General features: G+C 40.2%; 1 protein-coding gene across 1 annotated transcript in view; it reads right to left on the bottom strand.

Annotated features, from left to right (window-relative positions):
• pex5lb (peroxisomal biogenesis factor 5-like b) overlaps positions 1-18,764 on the bottom strand; it is a gene marked incomplete at both ends in the record, with an annotated part of 122,508 nt that overhangs the window by 66,847 nt on the left and 36,897 nt on the right. Inside the window, 1 exon segment of the mRNA XM_084188034.1 lies at positions 4,225-4,320. Within this exon segment, the coding sequence (XP_084044160.1) occupies positions 4,225-4,320 (96 nt within the window).

Below are 18,764 nucleotides of genomic sequence, written 5' to 3'. Positions count from 1 at the left end.
GTGTCAAAATGGCAAAGTGTAAACAAAACTGGAGACAGCACGTCATTTTTGGAGACCTTATTGACACGGCAGGCACAGTGTAGCTAGCAAAATAGGTGGAGAAGTGATTGCTAACTATTGTTAACCATTTTAGCTGGCTCACTAATTATCTTGAATAGCTGTGGGGCGAAACAATTCACTTATTTCCAGTTAATTAGCCACCGCAAATCTCTTTGCTAGCAAACGCATCACTGTCTCCAAAACGGCAAGGTAATTCCAGCAATGTTAACTTTTTGACATTCTAAGCGTATTTAAATGGAATTGACCACAACCCTGGTACCCACATTTACTTGAAGTGGATGATGAGGTGCAGCATATACGAGTGAATTACTATGGAGGAAGGAATGTTGCGTTATTGGAAGGAAAGCGTCATTGCTCAGGTTAAGAAAAAGGGCTTCATAAATACATTTGATTGATTGATTGATGGATGGAAAGCCACTTTCTGGAATGGATTTAATACTGGCTTAAGGCTCCAATTCCACCAACATTGGAGCTTCCATCGATCATAGAGCACTTGGTCCTCCAGTTACCCGCAAAAAAAAAAACAGTATTTACTATAGAATTCTGTAGTAAACTGTAGTATACAGTAGAAAATATAGTACATACTGTAGTATCCCTCAATCACAAGTAGTACTTACTATAGAATTGTGTAGTACACTGTAGAATACTATACTAAATATTACAGTATTAGCAACAACAACAAAAAACACTGTAGTTAATATTATAGTAATGACTGCAAAAACACTACAGTCCGCAAAAACACAACCGTTTTTTAACTATAGTAATACTACAGTATTTAACTTGTATATACCCTGCCTATTCCCCTCCCACATATCGCAATGTGTGCCACCCATAAGTGAAATAACCTACATGCCAAGGATAGACCATATATTGTGTTCCCTACAGGTTATAGAAAAGAGTAGAAGCTCTGAACTATCCGTTCAGACCCCAGTCCTAAATTAGCTCTTTTAGTACTTGTCCAGTAGGTTTCCTCATGTAGAAAGCCCACACTTCTATGTCAAAGTCAAGAAAACAAAAACACTATAGTAAATACTACAGTAATGTCCGCAAAAACACTACAGTATATTACAGTCCACAAAAACATTACAGTAATTACTATTGTATATACACTAAAAAATAAAATACTACAGTATTTAAACTATAGTAAAGTGTAAATACTACAGTATACTACAGTCATGTGCACAAAAACACCACAGTGAATACTACAGTAAAGTCTGCAAAAACACTTGAATAGTGAAAACTATAGTATTTATACCATAGTATACTATGGTATTTTCTCATGTGGGTATTTAGATATCTAGTACAGTATCAATACAGGTAACTGCCAAAATAAAAGGAAAAACCAACATAGTGTCTTAATAGTGCATTGGGCCACCAGAACAGCTTCAGTGCGCCTTGGGATAGATTGTAGAAGTATCTGGAACTCTATTGGAGGGATGCGACTCCATTATATATACTTAAAGTTTATTTTGAATTGTACACATTTGCAGCTAAAAGCTGAATTGCAGCATACATAGGCCTACGTAGATTTTGGTTGCACGTCATTGGATCTTCTCAAGTTGGTTGTGTTGGTGGGCTGTGAGACCTGGGTGCCATACAGCTGGCGTACTCGAGCACTCGACAGACAAAACAGGTGTAGACTGTCAGAAGGTCTTTGGGGGGAGGTTAAAGTGGCGAAGATAGTTCATCATCACCTTTGTTGGTAATGTCGGAGATGTGCGTGTTCCATTTTAGATTGACTTGGAATGTCACGCCGAGCACTTTGGTGCTGGACACCTCAAGTGTGTGAACGGAGATGGATAATGGCGGAGGTGGGTCAGGATTGTGGCTAAAACAGGTGTACGTGACTTTGCACTTTGTTGGGTTGAGCTTCATCTTGTTTTGTTCTGACCAGTTGGCTAGTTGGTTAAGGTCCTGTTGTATGGTGGAAGTGTCACATATGTCACACCATTCTTCCATGAGAAATTCCATAATTTTGTGTTTTGTTGATGGTGGTGTAAAACGCTGTCTCAGGCGCCGCTCCAGAATCTCCCATAACTGTTCAATTGGGTTGAGATCTGGTGACTGAGATGGCCATGGCATATAGTTTACATTGTTTTCATGCTCATCAAACCATTCAATAACCACTCATGCCCTGTGGATGGGGGCATTGTCATCCTGGAAGAGACCACTACCATCAGCATAGAAATGATTCACCATAGGCTGTAGGTGATCACTCAGAATGGCTGTGCATTTATCGGCGTTTACCTTGCCCTCTAAGGGGTTGAGTGGACCTAAACCATGCCAGGAAAATGCACCTCACACCATAACAGAGCCGCCAGAAGTGTTTCCTTTATTTTGGCAATTACCTGTATATAGGCTATACATAGGTCAATGACTCATATTAAGGAAAATATACTGTAGAACTAACGGAAATTACATTTACATTTTAGTCATTTAGCAGACGCTCTTATCCAAAGCAACTTACAGGAGCAATTAGGGTTAAGTGCCTTGCTCAAGGGCACATCGACAGATTTTTCACCTAGTCGGCTCAGGGATTAGAACCAGCGACCTTTCAGTTACTGGCACAACGCTCTTAACCACTAAGCTACCTGTCGCCCCCCGTAAATGTAAGGGGCGAAACAACAAACACATGCACAGGCACACACATACTCCTCATCACTGTGACCACTAAACACAGTGCATTCAGTGTGCTTTGAGACAGTTATTGGAGGGCAACAAGCACATACATTTCTACCATCAGCATTTCAATAAAACAAACTACTAACACCAAAAGCCTATTTTAGTGCATAGTAGAATATATTGATGAGCCAAAATAGAATAAACAAAAAGCTCAATTTCTGGGGTAACAAATATAGCATTGTGGGATAACTAAGAGAGATCAGTTTTGCAAATACAGCATATTCACGAAAATATAATGCTGCATTAAAGCCCATTTCATACACATGCAAAATCATATCCAACAAAAACAAGATTGCTTGGATTAATTTAATTCTAAATGTAATCCTGTGCAGTCCTGTAACACTAGAAAGAGAGAGTAAGCAGAAAAGAAAAGCTAAGCAGCTTCTACGTTTGGCGTGTAAATTACATTTCATTTTGCCACCCCAAGTTATGACAGAAATCTCATTTTGAATTAAACTGTTGAAATCAGTCTGCATAAGGACATTTTTGGCAATGTTAATACAGGAAAAGTGTAAGATTATGTTTTGTATTACAACAAATGATACAGTATATTCAATTGGGGGTGGTTGATTTAGATTTAGAATTTTTTTATGTTTATTTATTAATATTTTTTATGTTTTGGTACTTTTACCACTTTTTTTTATCCCCAATTTCATGATATCCAATTAGTAGTTACAGTCTTGTCCCATCGCTGCGACTCCCGTACGGACTCGGGAGAGGCGAAGGTCGAGAGCCATGCGTCCTCCGAAACACGACCCCGCCAAGCCGCACTACTTCTTGACACACTGCAATGCAGTGCCTTAGATCGCTGCACCACTCAGAAGGCCCCTGTGGGTGGTTGAGTTTTAATGTAAAAAATATTACACATTAAGTAATTTCACCCCAGGTTATTTCATGGATTTAAAATTAACATGTGAAAATATCATACATCGTTTTAGAACAGTAATATAAATTGACAATACCAATCTTTTTATAAGGCCTTGAGTGCATGTAGCAGTTTGTTTGCGGAAATAGAAAGGTGCAGCTGCGAAACAGATTTGATATTATTCTCTTTTTATTGTTGATTGTTGGAAAGGGCCTATATGGTCGCAGTTGTAAATGAGAACTTGTTCTCAACTGGCTTACCTGGTTAAATAAAGGTGAAATTAAAAAAATGTGGCTTTAGCTCTAGCTTGCAAAAATACCTTCACAGGCAGCCAGCAGCAAGCCAAGTAAATAGGAACATCATTGGTGACATGTTGGTAGTTCAAATCCCAGTGGGGCATATAACTGATGTGTTGCCCCTGGCACTGCATTTAACCTGAATTGGTTCACTGTCAGGCTGTATATAAAAATGTGTGCAGAATTCCAAGCCATGTGAGTTACTTTGGCTAGCAGTGTCTGCTACGCAAAGAAATCGAAACAAAAAAGCACAGTTGTGTACAGTATACCAAACCAGGAAGTGCTTGATTGCTGCTTCCTGTCGGTGGTCATCATGCCCACCTTGGTTGTCACGGTGAGGAGGGGATTTCCTTCTGAGGATGCCTTTTTACCCGGAAGCTCCTTCAGCACCATGGCAACAGCCCTTTCCCCTTTCCCCTATAACAGTGAGATCAACAATGACTTGTGTCAGTGGTGACAAATGGTTTCTATTCCACTTCCTAAAATTACCATTTAATGGGCTGTTTTAACCATAGATATAGAATAACTAGAACATAGAAAAAAAATCTCACTGGCAACTTGACAGTGGGTACACTCAATATGGTCGCCTGTACACCTATCACAGAACATTGACTTGAATGTGAATGTCCATTCTAGTAACTCAAGTTCTATGGTTTTAATTTAACATGCATTTCTATCTTACACTGTGGTAGAAAAAAACTGAAAGTGGATGCTGACAATGTCTTTTTTATATCAAAGAATTGAATAGGCAGTTTGAAATAACTTAAACGGGTGGTCCACCAAAGAAATCTGAATTGAAGTAGATCATTACCTTAAGAGGATTACTTAATATACTGTTTCATGTTCAGAAGATGACAAAAAGAAAGACATACAGGGTATGATACCTGGATGGACTGCCCCTTTAAACTGAAGACAACCGTGTGAGGGGCAGCATGACATTATCAGGGTTTAATAATCGTCCCATAAAAAGATCTGGGTTTCAATGTCACAATACTGAGTATGGAGGATCTCTACTTGATAAAAAGTTATCTGTAGCAAGGTAGCTACTTGTTTTATTTAGCCACCTAAGATTATGCATACAGTATAGTATCGTTTTTTTTTATGTGGATGAACACTGATGACACAGTTTAGCAGGGAATGTGATTTTACATGGGGTGGTTTATAACTACTCATTGCTGTTCCAGTGAACTAGATAGCATTTTTAAATAACAACAACAAAAATGAGACTGGATTTACATGAAAAGAAATGTTAACATTGTTTAATTAATAGCAATTGTTTAATATGTACATACAGTGCATTCGGAAAGTATTCAGACACCTTGACTTTTTCCTAATTTTATTACGTTACAGCCTTATCTTTACACACATTAACTCGTTTTTTCCCCACATCAATCTAGATAATCCTCATAATGACAAAGCAAAAACCTTTTTTAGAAATGTTTGCACATTTATTAAAAAATAAAAAATGGAAATATCACATTTACATAAGTATTCAGACCCTTTACTCAGTACTTTGTTGAAACACCTTTGGCAGCGATTACAGCCTCGAGTCTTCTTGGGTATGACGCTACAAGCTTGGCACAACTGTATTTGGGGAGTTTCTCCCATTCTTCTCTGCAGATCCTCAGCTACTTTCAGGTCTCTCCAGAGATGTTCGATCTGGTTCAAGTCCGGGCTCTGGCTGGGCCACTCAAGGACATTCAGAGACTTGTCCCGAAGCCACTCCTGCGCTGTCTTGGATGTGTGCTTAGGGTCGTTGTCCTGTTGGAAGGTCCAGTCTGAGGTCCTGAGCGCTCTGAGGCAGGATTTCATCAATGCTCTCTCTGTACTTTGCTCCGTTCATCTTTCCCTCGATCCTGATTAGTCTCCCAGTCCCTGCCGCTGAAAAACATCCCCACAGCATGATGCTGCCACCACCATGCTTCACCGTAGGGATGGTGCCAGGTTTCCTCCAGACGCTTGGCATTCAGACCAGAGAATATTGTTTCTCATGGTCTGAGAGTCCTTTAGGTGCCTTTTGGCAAACTCCAAGTGGGCTGTCATGTGCCTTTTACTGAGGAGTGGCTTCCGTCTGACCACTCTACCATAAAAGGCCTGATTGGTGGAGTGCTGCAGAAATGGTTGTCCTTCTGGAATGTTCTCCCATCTTCACAGAGGAACTCTGTCAGAGTGACCATTGGGTTCTTGGTCACCTCCCTGACCAATGCCATTCTCCCCCGATTGCTCAGTTTGGCTGGGCGGCCTACTCTAGGAAGAGTCTTGGTGGTTCCAAACTTCTTCCATTGAAGAATGATGGAGGCTACTGTGTTCTTGGGGACCTTCAATGCTGCAGACATTTTTTGGTACCCTTCCCCAGATCTGTGCGTCAACACAATCCTGTCTCTGAGCTCTACAGACAATTCCTTCGACCTCATAGCTTGGTTTTTGTGCTGATTTACATTTTCAATTGTGGGACCTTATATAGACAGGTGTGTGACTTTCTAAATCATGTCCAATCAATTGAATTTACCACAGGAGGACTCCAATCAAATTGTAGAAACATCTCAAGGATGATCAATGGAAACAGGATGCACCTGAGCTCAATTTCAAGTCTCATAGCAAAGGGTCTGAATACTTATGTAAATAAGGTATTTCTGTTTTTTATATTTTGTAAATTTGCAAAGATTTATAAAAACCTGGTTCGCTTTGTCATTATCGAGTCAGTGACTCTGATCACAGAGTGACATTTTATTATTTGATGAGGGAAAAACATGTATTTAATCAATTTTAGAATAAGGCTGTAACGTAACAAAATGTGGAAAAATTAAAGGTGTCTGAATACTTTCTGAATGCACTGTATATTATTTTTTAAACTATCCAAGCAATAGATATCCTTTAAATGTTGATATTTGGTTGCATTGTCAACCAAATACAATTCAATAATATTTTTGTAATTCAGGAAATAGCCTAATGTAACAGTGTTTATCAACCTTAAGATGAGTAACATTTCCATGGCCACATTGAGGTTTGCCTACTGTAAAAATAAAAGTATTCTTATGTAATCATAGAAAGCATGCATGTTCAAGATAGCATGCAAAGGTCGCAGGTCTGTGGCGATCTTCACAATTGCTGTAATAATCTGAACAGCATTGATCACTTGCACTATGTATTTTTTATGTAATCTCAACTGCAATCCAGGTCATTTGGTTGTGCTATTAGATGAAGCACAGTGATAACACATATCCAGTCTTGTTTTTCCATTGGAATTTGGTTGTGCTTTTAGTTGTGGTTGAAAGGATAGAGATAACACATTGGGCATTCAACAAACTTCTGACTGTGTGGGTGGTTGAAATCTCATTGATCAATTTCTCAATCAAATATGACCAAAATGTCCATGTTTAAATTACGTGGTGTACCCAGTGGGATGGACTTGGTCGGGGTGATGGCGACACTACTTCAGGTCTCAGGGCGGGTAACCCACTGCACGATCAACGACAATAATAATAATAATAATAATATGCCATTTAGCAGACGCTTTTATCCAAAGCGACTTACAGTCATGCGTGCATAAATTTTTTGTGTATGGGTGGTCCCGGGGATCGAACCCACTACCTTGGCGTTACAAGCGCCATGCTCTACCAGCTGAGCTACAGAGGACCACAACACAGCATAGCTATCAGTTTCACTCCTCTTTTGCATTTCCTTTCCAGACACACACCAAAACAGAAAAGTAAACAACTACCTAAACACCACACTGACATTTAGATTTTTCCACTCCTCTGCCAAGCTCATTTTTGGTTTGATCTACTTTCGCCGTCTCTTTCTTCCTCGATTATGCTCAAACTCCGATACAGTTGAAGTCGGAAGTTTACATACACTTAGGTTGGAGTCATTAAACCTTGTTTTTCAACCACTCAACAAATTTCTTGTTAACAAACTATAGTTTTGGCAAGTCTGTTAGGACATCTACTTTGTGCATGACACAAGTAATTTTTCCAACATTTGTTTACAGACAGATTATTTCACTTATAATTCACTGTATCACAATTCCAGTGGGTCAGAAGTTTACATACACTAAGTTGACAGTGCGTTTAAACAGCTTCCTTTAGAAGCTTCTGATAGGCTAATTGACATAATTTGAGTCAACTGGAGGTGTACCTGTGGATGTATTTCAAGGCCTACCTTCAAACTCAGTGCCTTTTGCTTGACATCATGGGAAAATCAAAAGAAATCAGCCAATAAAATTGTAGACCTCCACAAGTCTGGTTCATCCTTGGGAGCAATTTCCAAACGCCTGAAGGTACCACGTTCATCTGTACAAACAATAGTACGCAAGTATAAACACATTGGGACCACGCAGCCGTCATACCGCTCAGGAAGGAGACGCGTTCTGTCTCCTAGAGATGAACGTACTTTGGTGCGGAAAGTGCAAATCAATCCCAGAACAACAGCAAAGGACCTTGTGAAGATGCTGGAGGAAACAGGTACAAAAGTATCTATATCCACAGTAAAACGAGTCCTATATCGACATAACCTGAAAGGCCGCTCAGCAAGGAAGAAGCCACTGCTCCAAAACTACCATTAAAAAGCCAGACTACGGTTTGCAACTGCACATGGGGACAAAGGTCTTACTTTTTGGAGAAATGTCCTCTGGTCTGATGAAACAAAAATAGAACTGTTTGGCCATAATGACCATTGTTATGTTTGGAGGAAAAAGGGGGATGCTTGCAAGCCGAAGAACACCATCCCAACCATGAAGCACGGGGGTGGCAGCATCATGCTGTGGAGGTGCTTTGCTGCAGGAGGGACTGGTGCACTTCACAAAATAGATGGCATCATGAGGAAGGAAAATTATGTGGATATATTGAAGCAACATCAAGACATCAGTCAGGAAGTTAAAGTTTGGTCGCAAATGGGTCTTCCAAATGGACAATGACCCCAAGCATACTTCCAAAGTTGTGGCAAAATGGCTTAAGGACAACAAAGTCAAGGTATTGGAGTGGCCATCACAAAGCCCTGACCTCAATCCTATAGAACATTTGTGGGCAGAACTGAAAAGGCGTGTGCGAGCAAGGAGGCCTACAAACCGAACTCAGTTACACCAGCTCTGTCAGAAGGAATGGGCCAAAATTCACCCAACTTATTGTGGGAAGCTTGTGGAAGGCTACGCGAAACGTTTGACCCAAGTTAAACAATTTAAAGGCAATGTTACCAAATACTAATTGAGTGTATGTAAACTTCTGACCCACTGGGAATGTGATGAAAGAAATAAAAGCTGTAATAAATAATTCTCTCTACTATTATTCTGACATTTCACATTTTTAAAATAAAGTGGTAATCCTAACTGACCTAAAACAGGGAATTTTTACTAGGATTAAATGTCAGGAATTGTGAAAATGTATTTGGCTAAGGTGTATGTAAACTTCCGACTTCAACTGTAGATACACTCTTGAGCACTTCTTTCCTCAACTGTTCAATGTTATATGGCTTTCGACTTCGAAAGTGTTCTTCAGTTTATAGATGGCTCAGGGCCCGAGTGCGAATTATACCGTGACATTCGGGTCTCAATTGTTTTCACGGGACCTCCTATGAAAATACATTTATAAAAAATGTATGGGCCTAATAGTAAAGACATACTTTTTTGGCATGAACACAACCATTTTATTGTCAAACAAATCACTTAAAAAAGTAGGCTACCTGCACATGTTCGTCCACTCCAAAAATAATTCCAGCATCCATTTGATGAATGGAAAGAGACATCTGTTACAAAACACCAAAAAATTTAATGACATTTGGCGATTGTCATTGGGTCTACACTCTTGTAGCCAAAATTAATTGATGCGTCTTGCTGACAAAAGCATATTTTTTGTAGAGAAAAGTTGGGACACCTGAAAAGGGGCTGAGATACGGGACTGTCCCGGGATTACAAGCGCAGCCACATGGGAAAAAAATGGTTAAACCATGACACAGAGGTGTGGGCGTTCATTTAATTTGGAATAAGCTTCTATTTTAATATTTACCACTGTAGCAGTACAAATGGTATTTTAAACAAATAGGATAATGTTTAAATTAGCATTATTTAGAGACCACCCCCAAAGTTTGACTTTGTTGCATTCAGGGGACTCTGTTCAGGGTCTTTTCTATGTTAACGTAAGACCGATAGTATGAATGATGATCAGGTACAATGCAACTCTGTATTCCAATAGCAGAGTACTATACAATTTAGGGAAAGGCAAAATAATAAAACTAATGAGCATGGCACCTGCAGTCACACCAATCTCAAGACTGCCTAAATTAACCTCTGCTCTTCTCTTAACCTCCAGAAGAGCATATCAAAATAAAAGTCAAAGTCAAGTCAAAAGTCAAAATGCTGTTCCTACAATAAAGGACCCACATTAACTTCTCTGCACTAGAGGCTTGTGGCCAGTTAGCATCCTCCATGTAGTCAGCACTGTCTTTTTTTGGGATATAAGAAGATATTGGTCTCTCACCTTAACGTCTCTTTCTCCAACTCTTTTACCCATGCATGCATCTTATGCGGCTGTAAAGCTCTTCAGTATCATTGTGGCTTGGGAGTTGCAGTTGCGTTTCAGACCTAAAAATAAACCTGCCGTATGCTGAGCAAACAGTCTACCTCCGACCCTTGAGACTCCCAGTAGTGCAGAGCCGATCTGGGCTGAGGCTTAAAAAAAAAAATCCCACCGCATCTGTTTCGACAAAACTATCCCACATCTGTATAATGACGCATCACATTTGCAAGTCAAGCACATCTGAAGTCCCAATAGCCATAGAATTAGAACCTGATTGGATTGAAAATCAATCCAAATCATCTGCATTTGATTGGATCTCCTGACCTCATGTTCTTTTAGCAACTTTGGAAATATTGGCAACACTTACACTGAGTGTACAAAACATTAGGAACACCTTCCTAATATTTAGTTGCACCTCCCCTTTTGCCCTCAGAACAGCCTCAATTTGTCAGGGCATGGACTCCACAAGGTGTCAAAAGCGTTCCACAGGGATGCTGGCCCATGTTGACTCCAATGCTTCCCACAGTTGTGTCAAGTTGGCTGGATGTCCTTTGGGTGGTGGACCATTCTCGATACACACAGGAAACTGCTGAGCGTGAAAAACCCAGCAGCGTTGCAGTTCTTGACACACTTAAACCGGTGTGCTTGACACCTACTACCATACCCTGTTCAAAGTGGGCGGCAGGTAGCTTAGTGGTTAAGAGCGTTGTGCCAGTAACCGAAAGGTCGCTGGTTCTAATCCCCGAGCTGACTAGGTGAAAAATCTGTCGATGTGCCCTTGAGCAAGGCACTTAACCCTAATTGCTCCTGTAAGTCGCTCTGGATAAGAGCGTCTGCTAAATGACTAAAATGTAAATGTAAAGTCACTTAAATGTTTTTGTCTTGCCCATTCACCCTCTGAATGCCACATACACAATCCATGTCTCAATTGTCTAAAGGCTTAAAAATCCTTCTTTAACCTGTCTCCTCCCTTTCATCGACACTGATTGAAGTGGATTTAACAAGTGACATCAATAAGGGATCATAGCTTTCACCTGGATTCAACTGGTCAGTTTATGTAATGGAAAGAGCAGGTGTTCCTAATGTTTTGTACACTCAGTGTACAGAGACATTATTCTAAGATTACTATGAGGTAATAGGTGATGTAATTATTGTGCACCAGGTACTGTATGCAAGTAAATGGACGTCATTAGTGCTCACTGCTGCTAATTCAAGTAAAGTAAACACAATTAACACGGCATAAATGCATGCCAGCGTCCTAGCCTATTCTAGGGTAATTACATACACGTTATTCAACTGATACTGGTTCTCTGGAATGCGGCCAATATAATGTAGTGTGGGCATAACATTTGATAGTAGATGCAAACCGAAGTGCAGTGTTTTGTTTCATAGACCTACATAAAAGGAAACATGGCCTATATCTATGTCACCACGACTCCTTCCCTTGTTCTCACTGGATCAAATTAGTATTGAGATTAGGGAATTGGGATTCATTTGTTGTGCGTTTTCTGCAAGGACAGAATGGCGTAAAATGAACATCCTCTTTGAGGAATTACATAAATGGAATGGTCCTTAGTTTGTATTAATTATTTAGAAAATTAATAATTCAACCTAATATACATTATTATTTGCTGAGCTTTTAAATGTCGTAGACACTGATCATCAGCATACTGCCAAGAGCATATGTATGGGGGCCAACAACCTCCTGAAAGCAAGCCAAGGGCAACAGTAGAGGTGGGGACATGTCTCTAGCTGTCTGTCACCGTGTGTCAGGTGAGGTTAAAAATTGTGTTGACTGAAAATATTTGACCACAAAAGGTTTTATGTATTTATAACCACCAGTAATCCGGCAGAGCTCTTTCTAATAAATCTTGTATGAGAGCATCCCTCCTGTGGTTATTTCTGCCTGAGTCTCCGTGACTGTAACTACAGTACAGATGCCCTAGAGGAGAGGACAGGCTCCCTGCTAAATAGTGGGGCTCTTTCTAAAAGAAAACAGTCAGAAATGGGAAGGTACCATCCAAACCTGTCCAATAAGAGACACTTTTTAAAAATGTGTGTGCCCTAATGAACACGACCCCCTTTTCAGGTGAGGATTGGGGTCTGACTTCCTGGCTCTGGTCTATTATGTGACGATGTCATTGTGTACCCTTGTAAAGGGATTGAAATGGAGTGATGGAGTGGAGGGGGTAGGCAGCATAATCACAGGCCGAAGACAAGCTCGTCATATGTTCTGAATATCTACAATCTGGATTATGGCTATGGTTTAGGTTGGGGTCAATGATCAGGGGTAGGGCTTAGTTGTGCTAGGATTACTGTAGATTAAAGGCAGACAAAATTTGCAACATTCATTTCCCAGAATCTGCATATGCATTATTGTTTGCTAATGTAATAATGCATGGGTCAACTTCCGCAGTGGCATGCTCCAGTTCACCATTTACTGTAGACCACACTTTACATTTAAGTGAAAATAAATTGTTTTCTAATGACAATACATATCCACATATACGCACTCAACAGCCTGATCTGCATGCTATATCCAGTGTGGGTTATAGCAGCTAGCAATTAGTTCAATGGACTGAAAACCAGTGTTGAAATTCCAGAAGGGTTGCAGTACTGTTACAGCACTTTAAATCAAGACGCCTCCATTAACACACAGTGTTACAGTGGGGAAAAACAGTATTTGGTCAGCCACCAATTGTGCAAGTTCTCCCACTTAAAAAGATGAGAGAGGCCTGTAATTTTCATCATAGGTACACGTCAACTATGACAGACAAATTGAGAAGAAAACAAATCCAGAAAATCACATTGTAGGATTTTTTATGAATTTATTTGCAAATTATGGTGGAAAATAAGTATTTGGTCACCTACAAACAAGCAAGATATCTGGCTCTCACAGACCTGTAACTTCTTCTTTAAGAGGCTCCTCTGTCCTGCACTCGTTACCTGTATTAATGGCACCTGTTTGAACTTGTTATCAGTATAAAAGACACCTGTCCACAACCTCAAACAGTCACACTCCAAACTCCACTATGGCCAAGACCAAAGAGCTGTCAAAGGACACCAGAAACAAAATTGTAGACCTGCACCAGGCTGGGAAGACTGAATCTGCAATAGGTAAGCAGCTTGGTTTGAAGAAATCAACTGTGGGAGCAATTATTAGGAAATGGAAGACATACAAGACCACTGATAATCTCCCTCGATCTGGGGCTCCACGCAAGCTCTCACCCTGTGGGGTCAAAATTATCACAAGAACGGTGAGCAAAAATCCCAGAACCACACGGGGGGACCTAGTGAATGACCTGCAGAGAGCTGGGACCAAAGTAACAAAGCCTACCATCAGTAACACACTACGCCGCCAGGGACTCAAATCCTGCAGTTCCAGACGTGTCCCCCTGCTTAAGCCAGTACATGTCCAGGCCCGTCTGAAGTTTGCTAGAGTGCATTTGGATGATCCAGAAGAGGATTGGGAGAATGTCATATGGTCAGATGAAACCAAAATAGAACTTTTTGGTAAAAACTCAACTCGTCGTGTTTGGAGGACAAAGAATGCTGAGTTGCATCCAAAGAACACCATACCTACTGTGAAGCATGGGGGTGGAAACATCATGCTTTGGGGCTGTTTTTCTGCAAAGGGACCAGGACGACTGATCCGTGTAAAGGAAAGAATGAATGGGGCCATGTATCGTGAGATTTTGAGTGAAAACCTCCTTCCATCAGCAAGGGCATTGAAGATGAAACGTGGCTGGGTCTTTCAGCATGACAATGATCCCAAACACACCGCCCGGGCAACAAAGGAGTGGCTTCGTAAGAAGTATTTCAAGGTCCTGGAGTGGCCTAGCCAGTCTCCAGATCTCAACCCCATAGAAAATCTTTGGAGGGAGTTGAAAGTCTGTGTTGCCCAGCAACAGCCCCAAAACATCACTGCTCTAGAGGAGATCTGCATGGAGGAATGGGCCAAAATACCAGCAACAGTGTGTGAAAACCTTGTGAAGACTTACAGAAAACGTTTGACCTGTGCCATTGCCAACAAAGGGTATATAACAAAGTATTGAGAAACTTTTGTTATTGACCAAATACTTATTTTCCACCATAATTTGCAAATAAATTCATTAAAAATCCTACAATGTGATTTTCTGGATTTTTTTCTCTCTCATTTTGTCTGTCATAGTTGACGTGTACATATGATGAAAATTACAGGCCTCTCTCATCTTTTTAAGTAGGAGAACTTGCACAATTGGTGGCTGACTAAATACTTTTTTTCCCCACTGTATAGAAATTGGGAAGAATTTGTCATGTGTCCACAATGAGGGTAGCTCAAACAAGCATCTGCTCAGCAATGCGAGCAAGATAATGATGGACAAACATGGTATTTTGTTTAATATTTTAACTAGAGGCCAGTTGGGAGAATTGACAGAGCAAGTGTGTTTGCGTGTGTGTGTAGCTGGCTGTGTGTTTGTGTTTTAAGTTCATGTGTTGTGTTATTGGTGAAAATGGACTGTCTCTAGTGTGCTGACTGGCTTGGGGACTAAGTCATATTGCTAGCTCCTGCTGTGCCCCACTTCAATACTATGGAGCCTTAGAAAAAGCAATGCAAGTTAAAACGGTGCTGTTTTTAACATTTACATTTTGGTCATTTAGCAGACGCTCTTATCCAGAGTGACTTACAGTTAGTGAGTGCATACATTTTCATACTTAACAAGCAATATGAGTCAATGTGATAGGAAACGGCATTGCTACTGTACTTTGTGGGCTGCTATTTGGGCTGTATACTTACCTCATCATTTGGAAGCAGACCGTTGTAGCATTTCTGCCGCAGGCCTGATAAATGTATACAACTTTAAAGGCCCAGTGCAGTCAAAAATGTGATTTTCCTGTGTTTTATATATATTTCCACACTGAGGTTGGAAATATACTGTAATACTGAAAATGATGATAATGCCCTTTTAGCGTAAGTGCTGTTTGAAAAGACAGCCTGAAATTTCAGCCCGTTTTAGTGGGATGGAGTTTTGGCCTGTCTGGTGACATGACCAGGAGGTAAATTAGTTGATAGACCAATAAGAAAGAGAGTTCCAAACCTCTCCACCAATAACAGCTAGTTTTCAGTTTTCCCCTTCCTACTCAGACCACTCCCAGAAAGTCCTAGCAAAATTATTGCTTGAGAAATTGCTCTTGCTAAGAAGATATTTTTGTTTATTTTTGAACATTTTAATTGAAAACTAGAAAAGTACATTTCCTGAAAATGTGGTGTGATTGCTGGCTTGTGAAGGATTGATTGATAGGATATGATAACAGGTGAACGTTTGTTTAGTGTCTCTATATTGAACAGTTCAAGAGTTACTGTATAGTAATGGTTATGTTAGTAATAATAATAGTAATAATAATAATAATAGTTATGGTTGATCATGTTAAATACTGTTGAAGTAATATGGCTACAGGTTCATCTGCCTCACCTAAAGCCCATTCTGGTGGGAAGCAGCTATAGACCACCATGTGCAGTCAGTATCTGGATAACGTGTTAAATGCTTGATAATGTCTCTGATATCAACAGAGAAGTATATTTATTATACATTTACATAAGTATTTTTTTTGCAAATTTCTTAAAATAAAAAATATATCACATTTACATAAGTATTCAGACCCTTTACTCAGTACTTTGTTAAAGCAAATTTGATGCTACAAGCTTGAAAGCTTTCTCCCATTCTTCTCTGCAGATCCTGTCAAGCTCTGTCAGGTTGGATGGGGAGAGCTGCTGCACAGATGTGCTTTCTTTAGCAGGGCGACCTTGCGGGCGCTGCAGGATTTCAGTCCTTCACGGCGTAGTGTGTTACCAATTGTTTTCTTGGTGACTATGGTCCCAGCTGCCTTGAGATCATTGACAAGATCCTCCCGTGTAGTTCTGGGCTGATTCCTCACCGTTCTCATGATCATTGCAACTCCACGAGGTGAGATCTTGCATGGAGCCCCAGGCCGAGGGAGATTGACGGTTATTTTGTGTTTCTTCCATTTGCGAATAATCACACCAACTGTTGTCACCTTCTCACCAAGCTGCTTGGCGATGGTCTTGTAGCCCATTCCAGCCTTGTGTAGGTCTACAATCTTGTCGCTGACATCCTTGGAGAGCTCTTTGGTCTTGGCCATGGTGGAGAGTTTGGAATCTGATTGATTGATTGCTTCTGTGGACAGGTGTCTTTCATACAGGTTATAAACTGAGATTAGGAGCACTCCCTTTAAGAGCGTGCGCCTAATCTCAGCTTGTTACCTGTATAAAAGACACCTGGGAGCCAGAAATCTTTCTGATTGAGAGGGGGTCAAATACTTATCTCCCTCATTAAAATGCAAATCAATTTATAACATTTCTGACATGCGTTTTTCTGGATTTTTTTGTTGTTATTCTGTCTCTCACTGTTCAAATAAACCTACCATTAAAATTATACTGATCATTTCTTTGTCAGTGGGCAAACGTACAAAATCAGCAGGGGATCAAATACTTTTTTCCCTCACTGTATGTGGTAGTAGAGTAGGGGCCTAAGGGCACACACTTAGTGTGTTGTGAAATCTGTTGTGAATGTAATGTAATGTTTTTAAAATTGTATAAAAAAGTATAACTGCCTTAATTTTGCTGGACCCCAGGAAGAGTAGCTGATGCCTTAGCACACAGCTAATGGGGATCCATAATAAATACAAATACTAAAGTGTTAAAAGCATTTGAAGTTAGAATAGCCTGAACATGTGAAAGTTGGTTTGGTGTCTCTAGCTTAACAGTTCAAGAGTTCCTGTTGGTGAGTCATTTTATGCTAATGAATGCACATTTATATAGTTGATAAAGATCTTAAAGAATTTGAAGATGGGATAGCCTGAATGTTTTAAAGTTGGTCTTACATCTTAAAATGAGGTGTGCATGCTAGCTTGTGAAGGATCGACTGATTGATAGGATAGGAGGAGCCGACTAGGTGAAAAATCTGTCGATGTGCCCTTAAGCAAGGCACTTAACCCTAATTGCTCCTGTAAGTCGCTCTGGATAAGAGCGTCTGCTAAATGTATAATAAAAATAAATAAATAAATAGGATAACCTGAACATGTGAAAGTTCTTTAGGTGCCTATAGCTTGAACGGTTTAAGATTTACTGTTGGTTAGTTATTTTATGCTAATTTATATAATTATAGTTTAAGAATTTGAAGTTAGGCTAGCCTAAACATGATTTGGTGGTTTGGTGTCTCTAGCTTGAATGGTTCAATAGTTACTGTTGGCGAGTTATATTATGCAAATGTTAGTGCCTTGCAAAAGTATTCATCCTCCTTGGCGTTTTTCCTATTTTGTTGCATTACAACCTGTTATTTAAATGGATTTTTATTTGGATTTCATGTAATGGACATACAAAATAGTCAAAATTGGTGAAGTGAAATTATAAAATATAAATTGTTTCAAAAAATTCTACAAAATAAATAACGGAAAAGCGGTGCATGTATATGTATTCACCCCGTTGCTGTGAAGCCCCTAAATAAGATCTGGTGCAACCGATTACCTTCAGAAGTAACATAATTAGTTCAATAAAGTCCACCTGTGTGCAATCTAAGTGTCACATGATCTGCCACATGATCTCAGTATATATACACACCTGTTCTGAAAGGCCCCAGAGTCTGCAACACCACTAAGCAAGGGGCACCACCAAGCAAGCGGCACCATGAAGACCAAGGAGCTCTCCAAACAGGTCAGGGACAAAGTTGTGGAGAAGTACAGATCAGGGTTGGGTTATAAAAAAAAATCCCAAACTTTGAACATCCCACGGAGCACCATTAAATCCATTATTAAAAAATGGAAAGAATATGGCACCACAACAAACCTGCCAAGAGAGGGCCGCCCACCAAAACTCACGGACCAGGCAAGGAGAGCATTAATCAGAGAGGCAAAAAAGAGACCAAAGATAACCCTGAAGGAGCTGCAAAGATTGGAGTATCTGTCCATAGGACCACTTTAAGCCGTACACTCCACATAGCTGGGCTTTACGGAAGAGTGGCCAGAAAAAAGTCATTGCTTAAAGAAAAAAATAAGCAAACACGTTTGGTGTTCGCCAAAAGGCATGTGGGAGACTCCCCAAACATATGGAAGAAGGTACTCTGGTCAGATGAGACTAAAATTGAACTTTTTGGACATCAAGGAAAACGGCGCAAACCCAACACCTCTCATCACCCCGAGAACACCATCCTCACAGTGAAGCACTGTGGTGACAGCATCATGCTGTGGGGATGTTTTTCATCAGCAGGGACTGGGAAACTGGTCAAAATTGAAGGAATGATGGATGGCGCTAAATACAGGGAAATTCTTGAGGGAAACCTGTTTCAGTCTTCCAGA

Source organism: Coregonus lavaretus (assembly GCF_964263955.1).
Source record: "Coregonus lavaretus genome assembly, chromosome: 23".
Classification (NCBI taxonomy): domain Eukaryota; kingdom Metazoa; phylum Chordata; class Actinopteri; order Salmoniformes; family Salmonidae; genus Coregonus; species Coregonus lavaretus.
The sequence above is the reverse complement of the archived record's forward strand: the minus strand, read 5'-3'. Positions and strand labels throughout refer to the sequence as shown.